Raw genomic sequence first — 18119 nt, forward strand, 5'->3', positions numbered from 1 at the left:
GGAACTATAAAGCGCTTTTAAAGGCAGGACAATACTCAGAAGTAGAGAGGTCAGAGGACAGCCTAATGTAGAACTGTGTAATAAAGTTATACTGTATTGCAAGTAAATGCATTTTCATGAAATCTCACCAAGATCTGCTCCACACAGAAAGTTATGTTGGTTTAGGTAAAGGTGTGATGTTGTACCAAGCAAACTTAAACCACTTCAGCTTTGTGTGTGGACACTCTTCCATGGGTTTAAACCGAGCTTATATTGGTGTAGCCTGCCCCATTGTATTATTTAACAGATATAAGCTACACATATGTAAGCCTTGTTCAAACCAGCATAAGAGTGTCTACACTCAAAGTCAAAAAGGTTTAAGCTTAATTAGTGCAGTATCCCACCTTAGTTAAACCAGTGCAACGCCTGTGTGTAGATGCAGGGTTGGTTTGCTCTCTTCCATAAGTCTCCTGGGAGTTACTGCAGAAATCCTCTCTAATGCCACGGGGAGGAGAATAGGCTTGTAAGAATATAATCATGGAACTTCCATAAAGCTCCCAACGAGGCCAAACTCAGTATGAATACACTAGTCACTCTTATTTTAAGGTTCCTGGAAGATGGCATGTCAAGGTCTCACTGGTATCAGATGAGACAGTAATATGCTGTCAATGCTATTCAGTAAAATTATTAAATGTGCAGGAGCAGTACAGAATATTCACATTTAAAACAGCTCAGGTAGATGAGACGAAGGATTGCCACAAAAGGATCTGTCTATGCACAAGTGCTGGCCCTAAAGTATTTACCCCTGGGTTCAGAAACAAGCTGACACCACATCTAGCGATAAACTGTGAATCTTTCTATTCCATGAGGGATGGGATCATCACACACAGTCTAAGAATGATTCTTTAAAAACTAGCTTACTGGGAGATTTATATTCAAGGTTCATTTCAGAGGGTCAGACTGGGCCATCTGCAGGAATGGAAATGGGGGTTACTATTTTTAAACCCACGGGGATGTCTGGATGCAGCTTTTTTTTTTGGGGTGTCTGGGTGAGGGAAGAGAATCCTCATTGTCTCCTGTGTAGCCACAGATGTCTTCTCCATTGGATTGCACTGCAGAATTGGATGGAGATTGCACCTTGTCTACATCAGCCTCTAACCTCTCCGAGCTTACCAGTGGTCTACTCTGCATGGAGGTTTGTGAGTGGGCTGCCAAGAGGAATGACTAACACAGAAGATTCACTTGACAGCCTCCAAGGTTCACACAGAACCAAAGTTGAGAGGTACAAGAGGGGAGAAGAGAAAAAGAACAGACAGGGATGGGGGATGAGAGGGAGACACAACATGGAGAGGAATATTCCTTTTAGTAAGAAGCAGGTAAGAAAAGAAGAAGAACAAAAGGTGAGAGAGAAAAAAGGGACAAAGAACAAGAAAAGGGAAAACAGAGAAAACAGGAGAGAAATGACAAGGGTCAATGATTTTAGATTGGCAAATTAGATTTTACTTATTTGTTTCACTGTATTCCTTCACCAGGTGTATTGTTTTAATAATTAATAAATGGGACGCATGTATATTCATGAGTACTGTTTTTAATTTCTGTCTGACACCACTTTTCCTAGAACTTTGTACATACCTGTTCATTTCTGTACCTCACTTTGAGTACAACACAGCTTATTCAGTTTCATTCCGGTTCCTCACTACTGAAGGGACAATGAGGAATTCCTAAATGGACCATTTCTATACTAACAACAAATATTTTCTTCCAAGCGGACAGAAACCGTACTAAAATACTTCTGGCTGCAGTACAGTTTTCTACAGTGACAGAAGATTTTAGTCCTCTGGTTCCAGATAGCTATATTGACTTCCAAGCACTTTACTGACATAAATTAACATAATGGGCACTCTATCTTAACCTAAAAAACACTACAGACCAGAACAAAATGTCAGATATCAATAAATTACTCTTTACATTCAATTCCTAAATGTTTAAAGGTAGCAATCCTACCTACCACACATAACAAGCACATTAACTTTTTCATAGGAGTTGTGAGAGTGTGTTCCCAAGGGCAGATCTGGATCCAGGAAATCTATGCACGTAGTGCCACTCACACCAATCTACACAAGTAAGAGTTGCGTACTTGGACCCTTACCGTCAGAATTCTACCGTGATGAGCCAGGATGTCTGTTTAAAGTATTCTGTTTTTATGGGATTATTTTTAAGTACTATTAGTTATTGGGAATGGCCAAATGCTTATTTCATCTTATCTTACCCAGAATCAACTGAGTTTTGCTGAAAGCAGGAGCTGTCACTGTTAGTCTAAATTATAGTGAGTGTAGGGAGTCTGTCACTAGAACTATAGATCCAGGCACAGATACTGCAACTGTTTTTAATCTACAGCAAGTTGATCTGGTTCCAAAATGTTCTACAAACGTCATCAGGCACAATCAGTTGAAAATGGCTTCAAGCTACACGGCAGACATGTCATCCAGGTACTGTAAAGTGTTACTTCCCACATGCTGCCAGAGAATCAAAATGGGGTTATCGCGAAGATGACATGACAAAAATAAAAGACGTATTTGTGGCACCTTAGAGACTAACAAATAAGTCAGCTGTAGCTCACGAAAGCTCATGCTCAAATAAATTGGTTAGTCTCTAAGGTGCCACAAGTCCTCCTGTTCTTTTTGCGCATACAGACTAACATGGCTGCTACTCTGAAACATGACAAAAATAGATTCAGTCTGAAATTTCAAAGGAATTAATTCTCTTATCCTCACGAATTACAATCAATTGTGAATTTTCTGTTGTAGCCAACAAAACCAACGTGAGTATTAACTCCTGTTCATTTCACTATGTCCTGCAGTGCATTACTGTATGCTATACACGAATTCCAGCTCTGCATGCTCTAAGCATTTTATATTGCCTCTCAAGGACCACAGCAGCCAGCTGGTTGAAATTCGCATGCTGAGTACATTTAGCTGAAGCAGCCAGTTAGGAGACATTTATAGAGAGAGTGATGGTCTCATATACACTAGGATGAATGCGCACTACCTTTTTCAACCAGCCATGGTAAAAAAGCTTTGATCTAAAAGCTTTCATTGCTTACCACAGCCACTGGCATTAGAATTGACTTTACCAAGCAGTTTCCTCACTTGCGAGGTTGTTTCCATCCAACCTTAGGGCCATATTCTGCCATCACTTTCGCACTGCATATCTTGGAATTTAAAATGAGGCAAGTAACGAGTCTCTGCCATGTAATTTACATCTAATCAGTATTCTGCTCTTCTGCTGCTCATCTGAAAGGGTGGCACGTGCTAGAAGGGGGGGTGGGCGACACACTCAAGAGAAAATTGTATCTATTGGCTTCAATCCTGTCCTCTAATACATGGAGGTGTGTTAGCAGAGCCAGTGACACACACCTGCACACTGAAGGGGCGTGTATATTAGAGAGGACAATACACAAAGCATAGAAACTGAGCACAGGAACTCTTTCTCCTCTACACACCAGCTAATCATTGATCTATCCATCCATTTAGGTACTTTCATAGCCCTCATCACTGAAATATCTGAGCACTTATACGCAGAGAGCCCCAGCAAAAAATGGAAATGATTGTTTTAGCCGAACTATAAATGAATTATTACTCTCCTCTCACATTTTTAAATGTGAGTAATATCATAACTGCACTTTCACCCTGAAGACAACTGAAAGTAGACTTGCCTCCTGGAAAGCATCTCCGTCTGACTTCCTGTGCAATATGCCATTCTGCTGAATGGCAGCCACTTTTTATCCCATATGAAACATACCAGATACGCATCAAGCACTCTAATAAATACCTGCAATCCATGAAACACCCGACCACCTGCTGAACAAAGGGCTAATACGTGGCAGTAATGCCACCCCTGCGAATTTCTCCTGTGACATCATGCCTGTGATTTGCTCTCCCCTCCAAATGGAGAGGGAAATAGCCTAACTGCTCTCAGAACCCATAGTAAAAATTACTTATGGTGGGGCTGAAGCTGCACTGGCAGCATACACTGGATGTGAAAGGAGGGGAGAGGAGAAGCAAAAGAAGGAGCAAAGTGGGGGGGGGGGGGAAGGAAAGGGAGAGGACAGAATAATAGAAGGCAACCATTTTTATTGATTCGTTCGGATTTATATAAAATTAAAAAATGCCACAATTGGGCATTGCAGTTGTAGCCATATAGGCAGCTCCTTGCACCCATGCTGATCCAATGGCAGGACCACTGCTTAAAAGATCCCCTATCCTTCTCTTGGAGTCCTTGAGAAACATTAAAATTACAACCCACACATATAAACTCAGATATGAAGTCTAATCCTCCCCACATGGCTAAATATAACCAGCAGAAGGGAAGACAGGTCAAGGACACCTCTCCCTCTCGCCCAACAATATATATGGTACATAAGACCCATCCTAACTAGATGTTGCATCAAAAGACACAGGTATGTTTTGAATGTTTCTGGAGACTCTGCAGAACCCCACAACAGGTGTCTAGCCTCATGAGTCCCCGCTCCCCATCCTTCATTCTCTATATAATTAACCATTATCACGCTCAGTACATTTAGCAGAATCCAGTGAATTACAGGCACCAACCAGTGCCTTTGCTTCCAATCAGTGTTAATACCAGCAGCCATCCTTAGCATCCCATGAAAAGCAAATGACAAACTTACGGAGATCAAAATATTTTATTCTATCTGTATTGCCTGATGACAAGTTCAATGGGCCTGAGCTACACCTAAGGGACAGGGCAGTGTGCATTTGTTGTTTATATTTGACATACAGCAGAACATTTCACATTAACAAAGTGACATAACAGAGCAGTTGTTACGGCAGCGGGAATTTCTGAGACTGACTACAGAAGTGCCATTTTCTCAGCGGCTAAATCCTGCTTGCCTTACTCAAGCGAACTGTCCCACTAGGCCAAATTATGATCTTACTCATGCCATTTGAAGAATAAAGACCTAGTAACATTAGAAAAGGTGGCCTGGCTTCATGTGTTTAAGTCATGCTCTCACATATGGGATGCCCGCATATGTGATTAGTAGTGAAATTCATGCTAAGGAATACACAAAATCCAAAAATCATACAAATAATTATAATGAGGTAGAAAGGATCAGAATAAGGACTCAGTGTGAGACAAATGGGATTGGGTTTTCTCATTAGATGAGGAGATTAGGGTCCAACCCTGCAAATGCTTACCCACAATTATTCTTAATTTATTTATTTCTAATAATGCCCAGACCTTGCTTTCCAAGCAGTGTCAAAGGCAACTGCCCAGAGGAGCTTGCAAGGAAGGAGAGAGAGTCCCTGGACTAAGAGCTACCTCTCTGAGTAAGGCGTTTAGTTTGGAGAATTCCAGTGCACAAGAAAAGAAGAGACAAAGTTTGAATTGATAAGTATAATTCAGTGCTAAAGGAAAATCCAATTGCTTCACTGTCAATTATATTGCCATACGGTTGTTAATTCAGATATAATATAATATAGAAAACAGCACCCTAAAATATTTACCATCATATTAGCTATGCATATGTTTCTGTGTCTTCTGCACATAAAGAGTCATTACGAATGCTTTGTTCTCTCCCCAAATGCCTTGACATAGTAGTTTCCTTTATCAGCAATTAAGCCTGAAACAGTTTAAGCTTTAATTTCTGAGAGCCCAGCCCTGTGACCTACTGAGTACTTCCTGCAAGATACCAAGGGCTCCCAATTACCATCGAAACCAGTGTGGCTTTGTCTACAGTGACAATGCTAAGCAATCCTCTCTCTGCTGGTTTAACGCTGCTGCAGTTCTGCTAGCTGGCATTTTTGTGTAAACTGGCATTTTTAACAATGTGCCATAGAATCACAGCAATGCAGGGCTGGATGGGGTCTCAAGATGGCATCAAGTCCAGCCCTTTGTACTGAGGCAGAAGCAGGTGTTTGCCCAACTTGTTCTTAAAACCTCCAGTGACGGGGATGCCACAACCTCCCTCAGAAGCCTGTTCCACTAACCTTAGAATTAGAAAGTGTTTCCTAAATCTCCCTTGCTGTACATTGAGCCCACTACTTCTGGTCTTACCTTCAGCTGACATGGAGAACAACTGATCACTGTCCTCTTCATAACAGCCGTTAACATATTTGAAGACTTATCAGGTTCTTCCTTCTTTTCTTAAGACTAAACATGTCCAGTTTTTTAACCTTTCCTCAGAGGTCCGGTTTTCTAAACCTTTTATTGTTTTTGTTGCTCTCCCCTGGACTCTCTCCAATATGCCCACATTGTTCCTAAAGTGTGGGCCCAGAACTGGACACTGTACTCCAGCTGAAGCCTCATCAGTGCTGAGTAGAGCAGGACTTTCAGCACCCGTGTCTTACACATGACACTCCTGTTAACACATCCCAGAATTATATTGGCCACTGCATCAGTGTTGACTCAGATTCAATTTTTGATCCACTACAACCCCCAGATCCTTTTCAGCCATAATGCCACCCATCCAGTTATTTATCATTGTGTAGTTGTGCATTGGATTTTTCCTTCTTAAGCGAAGTACTTTTCCCTTTTATCTTTACTGAATTTAATCTTGTTGAATTCAGGACATTTCTCCAGTTTTGTTAAGGTCATTTTGAATTCTACTCTTTCCCACCAAAGTGCTTGCAACCCCGCCCAGCTTGGTGTAGTCCGCAAATTTTATGAGCATACTCTTCATTCCATTATCAGAGTTAATAATGAAAACATTGACTAGCACCAAAGCAGAATGACCTCTTTTTAAATTAAGATTTATACACATAAAGAGTGAGCGGCAGGACATGGAAGTTGTAATCCATTTTTGTCCCCGCCTTAAAAAGTACAAGAGTATTAAGTCAAACGGCAGAGGCAGTGGAATTCAGACTGAAATTTGAAATTTTGTGCAAAATGAGAATCAAATCCACCAGTTCCACACATGGAGTGAAATCCTAACCCTACTGAAAGTTTGCCACTGACTTCAATGGGAGCAAGATTACACCCATTAACTTGATTACTCCTGATCTGCACTGGGGTAAATGAAATCAGAATCAGGCCTTACATTCTCTCTCTCTCTCTGGCCTGGATTCTCTGGTCTGGCCAACCTGTTCTCAGCACAGGACCATGGCCCATGATGGCTTTTTTCTACCTTAGTGGTTCACTTCAGGGCTGTTCTAACTTACACCTGACAACAGCTCCAGAGGCAACATATGGGCATGGCTACATCCCAAATCCACCCTGGCCCACACTTCATTTTTCTTAGACATGTCCACTCCACTGGGGGAATTGTCAGTGGAGCTGGATATGCTAGGTTTCCAGCTGCTTTGTCTAGCCAGAGTTGATAGAGTCCTGAAGCTGTGACTGACAGACCACTGCTACTTTATACAACATTTCCAGATGGTCAGTGGAACTGCTTCTCTGACAATGGTGAAGGATCGAACACTCCAAGCAGACACCCTTCCTACCCAGCTGTTGCCCAGACCAAGACTCTTCTAGAGTTTACAGGGGACTTTTTGGACCAACTCACTTAACAAAAAACCCAAACAAGTCTCTGCAGGTTGGCACCTGCTTTCTGCCTGGTTTGTTTTTGCTTTTTTGGTTTCTTTGAACCAAACTCAACCATGATTGAACTTAGAGATGACACTAAAAGTGGAGGGGTAAAAAAAAAAAAAAGTATAGGAAGAAAGAAAGACATTGCACAGTGACCAGTAAGGGCTGAATGAGAGGATGTTCAGTACTGATCACGATGATGGCTTAAAAGCAGGGAGAGGAGATAAACATCTGGGTAAAATACGAGCCCTATGATTGACAATGGTAAAGTTTCCATTGACTTCAGAGGAGCCAGAATTTCATTCCACAGGTACAAAATGGAGAATCTTCACCCAATAGCACAGATCACAGTAGAGTGAATTTATTTCCGCTTATCTCAGTAACCCTGTCCTAATATTACTTCCTCATGTTACCAAACACCACGGTAGCTGCAGGAATGCTATGGAATTGGATTTGGAGGTTGCGAGCTGATGTGTCCTCAAGAGGCTATTTTCCTTCAGAACTTTTGTTCTATGAGAAAGTCGAGAACCCCACTGCCACCCAAATGATACTTTAGAAAATGTTTTATAAAAAAATCAGATTATTATGAGAACAGATTTTACAATACCACCAATTAGTGTTAAAATTAAAATTATTATGAAAACAAACTTAAATCTACTGAACAGTCTTAAATTTAACACTAATTTTTAGCTGAAATGTTACCTGGACCAGCACAAAGAACCTTTTCTTCCATCTCTTCCAAACGTTTTTACCAATGGCCCATAAGTATCTAGGGGAAAAAATACAGAATAGCTGAATTCAGTACACACATACTGCTTATTCTCCTATTGCTTTTTAGTGTCATTGCTCCACAGCTCGGCAAGGAAGTCAACACAAAACCAGGAAGAATTACAAGGGTCTCAAACTATGCACAGTTAGCAAAGAACACGTTTGTGATTTCTACTGTCAAAATAAGCTGTAAAGATAGCAACACAGAAAGCTATTATAGACTCATTATTAATGTCAGGGAACATTTACATAATCTCCAATGTGCTATAAATCTCTTAAATGGAGAACTGGTAAAATGAAAGCAGGAAAATGTGTGTTATGTACAATAATTGCCTTGATTTCATTATCTGCTAACTCTCAAACATGAAGGGGCTGATTCGCCTCTTGATTACTCTGGTGTAAATCAGGAGTTAAACATGATAAAGGGCTTGATCCAAAATTTGTAGGAGACAATGGAAGTCCTTCCCTAGACTTCAATGAGCATTGGACTGGGCCTTAAGTGACAGCAGAATCAGGCCCACTGTGATCAAATTTCAGAGGAATATTGATGACATAATAGGATCCAGAACTAACACAAGCAGGCAATTCCAGAAACCAACCTTCAGGGATTCACACTATCAGCTCTTTGTGGGATGATTTATTCAGAGAATTTCATATTACTGTCTATTTTTATGGCCACGTTTTAAAAAGGCAAAATGTACCTATTCAGCATAACTTTCTCTCCCTTTTTTGTTTTTTTGTTCTTTGAAAGAAAAAAATAAATAGTAAGGATGAGTGTAAGGAGCATAAGTGATCTGATCTGCTATAAAAGCTGTACAACTCAAAGAAGTTGGCCGTGTGAATTAGAAAAGGACATTTTTGGAGTTATTGACTATAGGGGTCCTTTAACTTTACAGAACAGCTACTGTACAGCCAAGTGGGAACAGATGATATTTGCAGTGGAAGATCTTGGAAACACCTTAACATTACTTTCTAGCCTTTACAAACCCATTTTGTTGAGGGGAGCTGTCAAACAGAAGGGTTACTCAAAACATCAAAAACTGGGACTGTAGAATTCAAACTGACTCAACTAAATCACCTGGTTGATAAATTTAAGGCGAATTTCTAGACATCTACCTGGTTACCATAACTCAGATGAAATGAACTCTCTCTAATAAGGAAGTGAATTCATCACACCTATAAAGGAAGAATTAGGGCTTTTAAAACTAATTTTGTGCTTAATCTCCGTGATGGAGCACCTGCTGTAGCTGCCATTGCAATCCATAATAAAGACACTGGCAAACATAATAGTAGTCGTTATAATAATAATAATAATAATAATAAACACAGAGACATCATCCAGTGTGGTTTACCGGTTTTATTCAACGGGACTGTGGTGTACTGTATCAACATGTTTTTCTCAAGATATCTGACACCTTTGCCTTTTTTCTGCACCAATAAATACATAGATAGTAATTTTCTGTTATGCTGGTAGTCCTGTCTGTCAAAAGCGACCCCATATGAACACTTACTCTTTGCGAATGTACAGGCTTCCATTGTGGTACACGCACAATTCTACATGATATGCTAACCTGGGTAGTGGGGTCTTGGTTTATGGAACAAAAACATAGAGCCCAATTCTGCTGCCATTGGAGCCAATGGGAACTTTGTCATCGTCTCAAATGGGAACCTGGGATCTGACTCTGTGACTCTTACATAAAATGTGCACAGTTTCAGACTTCAGTGCGTACCAGCCAATTAACAGAATTTTAATATCAAGATGTGGTTGAAATGAACAGTATCAGGCGTCAAAAAGCATTCAAAGAATATAATCAAAAGTCCCGTGAGTTACTTTTGCTTCATCTATACATGCTGATCTAAATGGTACTGTAGTTAATGGGAGCTTTTCCATTGATTTTAATGGGAGGTTTCTCATATCCTTATATAGATGTATTCAGGTCATTAGGTGCAAAGGTAGAATGGCTTTTGCCAATTCATCCCACAGGTAACCCTGTTTCATTAGGCACCGTAAAAGAAATGTTATGATTTAGTATTAGCAAACTTGTGACCTCAACATAAATTAATATGCAAACAAGTAAAATAAACCTTCTAAAATCCTGGATCCTTTTAAGTCAAAGGGAGCTTTGCCATTGGCTTCAGTGGATTCAGGATTTCACACCTGGTAATGTATAAAGGTGTAGGTTCTACACTAAGATTGAGAATCACTCTGGGTCCTTCTGCATAGAGATTTCCTGTTTCAGCTAATTAAAAAAAATCAAAAGTTAAAATCCCAACATATAACTGATTTCTCATAATTAAATGCTGTTTTGTCAACAAGTGTCAGCAGTGAAACATTGCAAGACTTCAGTGCTGACAAGGACTGCAACATGCTGTTTTTAGTTGTTCTGTATTTGAACAGTCAAATCATTGATTGACAACCTAAATGTACTGCACAACAAAGTGGCATGCCAGGATGTGAGTGGTGAATAGAAGCACATTCTAATAAAGACTTTGGCCAGATTCTGCTCTCAGTTATGCCACTATAAATCCAGAGTAATTCCAGTGTGGTCAACCAGACATACACCAATGGAACTGTACAATATTTAGCTAACATCTTTAACACAGATTCTCTGCAATGAAGCTGTAGGGATTGATTCACATCCCCACTGACGTCAATGGAAAGGTTCTGATTCATTTCAATGGGTTCCAGATCAGGCTCCAAGGGTAGATATTGCAATGAACCAATATTTTAAAGTAAATAATTTTAATCAACACCTTCTAAATCAAACGTTAGACCAAAAAAGCATGACCAAAGCCAGAGCTATTCAGTCCAGTTGCCATCAGAAGCTGCAAACAAATATGACTGATGAAAGAATATCCTCTACAGATAATTTCTGGAATCCTGTGATGGCCAACTATGCTCCAAATGTGGCTAGGGATTCTGACCTCACTACTGACAGACAAACAAGGTAGAGGAAGACAAAGGAAAAAGGATGAGTGGTTTGATCCATCTATCAATTATGATGCAAAACTTTATGAAAATAAATAATTTTTGTAGCTATAGAAATAAACATCTCGTTATATCCTCCTAGAGCTGATCTGGTTTATAATCTGGTAGTATGGGGAATGTGCTTATCTGCCTATCTGAGAAAGTAAAGGACGAGGAATTATTCTTCTTTGTTAAATGAGTTTATTGAATTGGCCAGCTCAGGATTGGCTGAAGTGCATATGGTTTATGGAATCATGAGAGGAAGAGCTCATTTTCTGTGCTCAGAAACAACACACAACTCCCACTGTTTCAATGTGAGTGGAAGATCTGGGCCCAAAAGATGGAAGAAGCCAGTTAGGTCATCTAGCCCATTTCCCTGCCAACAAAGAACATTTTCCCTATTGTAGTTTTCTAGTGTCATAGAATCACAGAATATCAGGTTTGGAAGGGACCTCAGGAGGTCATCTAGTCCAACCCCCTGCTCAAAGTAGGACCGATCCCCAATTAAATCATCCCAGCCAGGGCTTTGTCAAGCCTGACCTTAAAAACTTCTAAGGAAGGAGATTCCACCACCGCCCTAGGTAACGCATTCCAGTGTTTCACCACCCTCCTCCTGAAAAAGTTTTTCCTGATATCCAACCTAAATCTCCCCCACTGCAACTTGAGATCATTACTCCTTGTCCTGTCCTCCGCTACCACTGAGAATAGTCTAGATCCATCCTCTTTGGAACCACCTTTCAGGTAGTTGAAAGCAGCTATCAAATCCCCCCTTGTTCTTCTCTTCTGTAGACTAAACAATCCCAGTTCCCTCAGCCTCTCCTCATAAGTCATGTGTTCCAGTCCCCTAACCATTTTTGTGGCCCTCCGCTGGACTCTCTCCAATTTTTCCACATCCTTCTTGTAGTGTGGGGCCCAAAACTGGACACAGTATTCCAGATGAGGCCTCACCAATGTTGAATAGAGGGGAACGATCACGTCCCTCGATCTGCTGGCAATGCCCCTACTTATACAGCCCAAAATGCCATTGGCCTTCTTGGCAACAAGGGCACACTGTTGACTCATATCTAGTTTCTCGTCCACTGTAACCCCTAGGTCCTTTTCTGCAGAACTGCTGCCAAGCCATTTGGTCCCTAGTCTGTAGCGGTGCATGGGGTTCTTCTGTCCTAAGTGCAGGACTCTGCACTTGTCCTTGTTGAACCTCATCAGATTTCTTTTGGCCCAATCCTCCAATTTGTCTAGGTCCCTCTGTATCCTATCCCTACTCTCCAGCATATCTACCACTCCTCCCAGTTTAGTGTCGTCTGCAAACTTGCTGAGGGTGCAATCCACATCATCCTCCAGATCATTTATGAAGATATTGAACAAAACCGGCCCCAGGACCGACCCCTGGGGCACTCCACTTGATACTGGCTGCCAACTAGACATGGAGCCATTGATCACTACCCGTTGAGCCCGACAATCTAGCCAACTTTCTACCCACCTTATAGTGCATTCATCCAGCCCATACTTCTTTAACTTGCTGGCAAGAATACTGTGGGAGACAGTGTCAAAAGCTTTGCTAAAGTCAAGGAACAACACGTCCACTGCTTTCCCTTCATCCACAGAACCAATTATCTCGTCATAGAAGGCAATTAGATTAGTCAGGCATGACTTGCCCTTGGTGAATCCATGCTGACTGTTCCTGATCACTTTCCTCTCATCTAAGTGCTTCAGAATTGATTCCTGGGGACCTGCTCCATGATTTTTCCGGGGACTGAGGTGGGGCTGACTGGCCTGTAGTTCCCAGGATCCTCCTTCTTCCCTTTTTTAAAGATGGGCACTACATTAGCCTTTTTCCAGTCGTCCGGGACTTCCCCGGATCACCATGAGTTTTCAAAGATAATGGACAATGGCTCCGCAATCACATCCACCAGACACATCCGTCTGCTGTGTCTATTGTACTTTTCGAAGTCTCAGTCAATGGGGCATTCCAACATTCCCTCAAGAGACTATTCCATGGCTTAGGATATCTCTGTTGGGAGGTTCTCTCTGATATTCAGGTATAACTTTTAATGTCTTTAAATTCCATCCCATTACTCCTATTTATACCTTCATGTTTAACCCTAGATGAAATCTATGTAATTCTACAATTGTGAAGCATTGTACATCCCTATATAAATAATGATGCTAACAGTTCATCTTCATCCTTGGTGTATACCTCAAGCAGAAAGCCCATTGTTTGCTGGTTCTGAGAATTCAAAGTAGGAAGAAACAGAATAAATTGGGAAATTATACTGATGTTGAAATAAAAGACCAGAGCATCTCACTGGTTATTTTCTAACAGAGAAAATAAAATCCTTAGTCATTTCTTCAGGAGTACTGCTTAAGGATTTAAATTGTTAGGTTGATGCACATAAGCATATTAAAAGGATTATGCTAAAATATGTAACGTGCACTGCAAATGAGTGAACTAGCTCCATTTCTATATTTATGCCTACTTCATCCATCTGCGAACTGGAGAATAAAACAGTCTCTGTCCACTCCTGTCATGCTCAAGTAATAAAATCCAAACTCAAACCCAACTGATTCAGAACAAAACAAAGCACTTACCCAGAATGCTTCATGTTTTGAGGTTTATCCATTCGGACTGCAAGTTTGATCTTTAGATCTTGATCTGGGCAGTTTTTGGAAACAGTCATTTTGTGCCACTCTGATTGTTTTGGACTATTCGGAGTAGGGTGAAGAACCACCTGCACATAACAAAGATAGCAATGGTGAAGGAGAGAAATGACCCATTACATTGGTTTTAACAGGAAATTAAAATACATTCCCATTGACTTCATTAGGGGCAGGATTTCACTCACCATATTTTAAGTTAAATTTTATTATTTTGGGATTAATTTATATTGTATCTCCTTGGCTGCTCTCGCTACTGCATAATTATTCTCAGTGTCCTGAAAAATTTAATTGCATGTGGTCATGATATGTGACATTTACCATTGTCAGTATTTTTCCATCTTTAAATCACCTGAGAAAAGATTAAGGCAAAAGAATTCACAGTTTCACAGATAACTCAGGCTCCAGGGCAGTTCATACTGACATTACAGGTGTAGCAAGTAGCTAACATTGCCAGACTTTCTCCATTAGGATACCCTGTTTTCAGTTGCTTACAACTTTGCCAAAAGTTCGGGTTGAAATTTTCCATGCTGGGTGGCTGCCTCAGGGAAGTTTTAATTAAAAATGCTTTGGAACAGGGACTTAAAATTTGGCCAAGAAGTCACTCTAGCATTAAGGATGTGCCTTTTGCTGTCCCTGGGAAAATTTGCCCACATTTGGCACAATTATGAGCCTTTGAAAAAATCTCAGTTAGCACACACTCAGTAAAGACTTATTAAAGTTTGCCAGCTAAATTCTATGACAATTCTGTCTGCACCCCACTGGGCCTGCTCCATCCCTTTGCAGCTCCTACATGCTGACTGGAATCAATGTATGCCATCCCGTCAGAGTAGCTGAAGGTACTGAGCAGGGCTTTCCCTACAAATGCTCTTCATACCCACTGGAGGCTGCAATGATGTCGAACACAGGACCTGAGAATAGGGAGCCGTGTTCTCAATGTTTCTCTTGCTAGTGCCCAGGCAGTGCGGAGGAGGAGGAGGATCCTGACTTGAATGTAGAAGTGGGTAAGGAACAGAATGAGAGGAGAGACTCAGAGATTCAGGGGAATAGTAGCAAGAGATCATGCAATTACACACATAATGTATACACATGAGGAGGCCAAGTTAATTAAGGGAACCCGTGCATTCTTATGGCATATCCTAATTTTTGAGTGCTTGGCTTTGCAACCTTCATGTTCTTTTAACATACTTTTTTTTTTGCCTGTAATTCTATTTACAGTGTGGGCACTTTATATATTATTTACCCTTCAAAGCAGAAGATAAGGAAGAATGGGAAATATCTACTAGAGACCAGTGTTTTGGTTTGGTGCATTTGTTATTAGAATGGGGAAGCTAATACCTGGTGGTCATGAACAACCTTGTTAAATAACTAATTAATTGGTGACCTAGGTTAAATTGTTTAAATGTATGATATTATTAACTATTAATTATTATTAACTATTAATAAAATTTTATTAAATAGTTTAAGGAGTAAAGCTTACACAATAGAAGAGAAAAGAATAAAGATTATTACTGGTAAAAAGTCTTTTATTAGTAGTAATAATATTACTAGGAACTTCTGTCAAAACTCAGGGACCCGTGGAGCTAGGAACTACACAGAAATGTAACAAAAAGGGCAGTTCGTGCCCTAGAGAGCTCACAACCTAAATGACATACAGGACACAATTAGATGACAAAACTGACATATGGGGTGGGATGAGGTTAAGAAAATGACCAGAGCTAAGCAGAAATGCAGAAGTCGGAGCTCCTTTAGAACTCATCTGAGACAACTGGAGAGACATGTTCAGCAGATGTATGTCCTTGACTCATTGTTATTTGTATAAGACTTAGGACAAAATTACATTAATTGAAGAAATACAAACACTTCCCAACTGCAGGCTTTTGGATCATTAAATTATAGCTTTTGTAAGCACTTTGGTTTGTCTCTGTTACATATATATGCCCCGACAACAATCCCTCTTCCTTGAAGTTCTCAGATAGCTAGCTGGCTACCACTCCCATTCTTTTCTGCACCAGGCTCCTGTCAGTGTCTGAGTCTGGCTCCTTTCAGATCGCCTCTGAGGTCAAATTACTGCAGGTGCGTACCTCATGTACAAACAGCTATTTACATCGTTTTAACTCCCAGCTACGCTGCCTCCCCGGCAAGGGACTTCTCTGCGACACACAAAACAAGGTAATAATGTTGCAGCGTAGTGGCGGCCGTGTCAATCCCAGGATATTAAAGAACAAGGTGTGGGATTGAGGCAGTATCTTTTATTGGACCCACTTCGGAGACCTGAAGCAGAGCCCTGTGGGGCTCAAAAGCTCCTCTCTCGCTCTCACCCACAGAAGCTGGTCCAATAAAAGATGTCACCTCCCCCCCTTGTCTCTCTAAAGGAACAATGTTGCAGTTTCCAGCCATTCTAAACACACAATGAGATTAAAAAAAAAAGGTGGAAAAGTGAAATTCATATAAAATTTCACCCCACCCCCAACTTTTTTTTTTCTTTTTACCTAGTGGGATGAGAGGCAGCAGGCAAAATTTCAGACAGGTCAATTTGTTGTCAGGGGTCTTCAAAGAGTCCCCCATTCCCTTTGTGAGTCTGAGCATACATCCTCTTTTGGAGCAATCAATTATGGGTTGAATTTAATCAATAGTTCACCTTCTATGTTCTATGCTTCCTGACTGAACACAGGGCTGGAAATTAAAATGCACATAAAAAACATCTGGCATATTCCTATAGCGGTGCATATTCATACCAGATGCCAAGATATCAGTTGTTGCAAAAGGTTTATAACCTTTTCGGCATCTCTCACTTCCGCCTCCAGCAAGGAAGAGATGATGGTCCAGACCCTCAACTGGTGTAAATCAGTGGAATTTCACTGGCTGCAGTGGAGATTTGCCGGTTTATACCGGCTGAGATCATGACCTGGTAAGTCTAAGAATTCTGAAAATTCTTCAAAAGGATCTTTTTGTCCATTTGCTTATTCTACACCCATTATCCTGGCATTTAATACTTAATATTTTACGCTCTTTGTGTGCTTGGAATTTTCATTGACATCGATGATAACTGGGCCATGGATTGCAGACAAGCAATGGTCCACTGTTTAGAAAGGACAGTGCCTCTCAGATAAGAAACAATAGAAAGAGCAAGCCTGTCACTACTTTCTGGGAGAACAATATTTCATTTCTGCCTAGTGACTCCACCTCTATCCCTTCATGTAATTTATTCCCAATTATTACAGTACATTTAGATGTGTGTGGCTAAAGGCTCAGTAATTTTGCAACTATTCTCTGTATTGAAATGTCTCTCTTTCTCCATTCCTGATGCATAAACTTCGGTCTATTGATCTTTTCATTTTCATACTGTATTGGTTTGTGTTGTTTTGCTTTCATTCTGTTCTTGTGACTCTCACCAATGCATGTTAAAATTCATTAAAGTCTCCACTGTTGGGCAGTGACATGCATCTCCTCATAATATATTAGCCTACAGGCAAGCAAATTCTCTTTATAACTGGCAGTATTCACCCTCATTACTTATGGTGTTTCTATCATTTATTCCTGACTAGTATTATTCCATGCAACTTCCAAATACCAACCCAGTTTATCACCCTTTTTTTATACTCCACCGAGCTTCAGATTTACTGCTGATACAACAAACTACAATTTATTTTTTCTGCATTGAGACCAAAATTCCGTTGACACTGATACCCCAGTTCACTTACTCCTTTTGGATTTGATCCAAATCTCATTGAAATCAACCGTCAACTGTAATGTATTTTGGATCAGGCCCTCATTCATCACCTTTTTTAATGTTATACATACTGAATTTTACCCACTAGATTCATCTTTTATATTTAATCATGCATACAAACTTCGCTGGTATGATTACAAAACTGTATTATTTATATGGATTAACTGAGCAACACTAGCAGAGCATGCGTTATTCTTTGAAAGGTTTGATTCCAGCATCCCTGAAGTTTGGCCCTGATTTCTTAGTGCTGTTATCATGCTCTTTCATTTCCAATCACTTTTTAAAAATAAAATCTTTTTCAAAGGAAGTTTTTGGCATTTGGCAGTAAAATGGCAGCAGGGATAGTGTTATAAATATCTGCTCTCTATTTCCAGGGGAAGAACCTTTCTCCTGTGTCATGCCCAAGTGGCTGGGCTTTGGATAGGGGTAGGGTGTTCACTTGGGGCGGAGTCCTCCTTGCAGGGCCTTGGA

At 40.5% G+C, this 18119-nt stretch overlaps 1 protein-coding gene across 9 annotated transcripts in view; it reads right to left on the minus strand.

Annotated features, from left to right (window-relative positions):
• CADPS (calcium dependent secretion activator) overlaps window positions 1-18119 on the minus strand; it is a 380054-nt gene that overhangs the window by 145760 nt on the left and 216175 nt on the right. For all 9 annotated transcript variants that reach the window (XM_077821175.1, XM_077821172.1, XM_077821173.1 and 6 more), the window contains exons 8-9: window positions 13850-13989; window positions 8227-8293 (exon numbers count right to left, since the gene is read on the minus strand). In XM_077821175.1, the coding sequence (XP_077677301.1) occupies window positions 8227-8293; window positions 13850-13989 (207 nt within the window). The remainder of the gene's footprint in view (window positions 1-8226; window positions 8294-13849; window positions 13990-18119) is intronic.

This window comes from Eretmochelys imbricata, chromosome 7 (genome assembly GCF_965152235.1).
Source record: "Eretmochelys imbricata isolate rEreImb1 chromosome 7, rEreImb1.hap1, whole genome shotgun sequence".
Lineage (NCBI taxonomy): Eukaryota > Metazoa > Chordata > Testudines > Cheloniidae > Eretmochelys > Eretmochelys imbricata.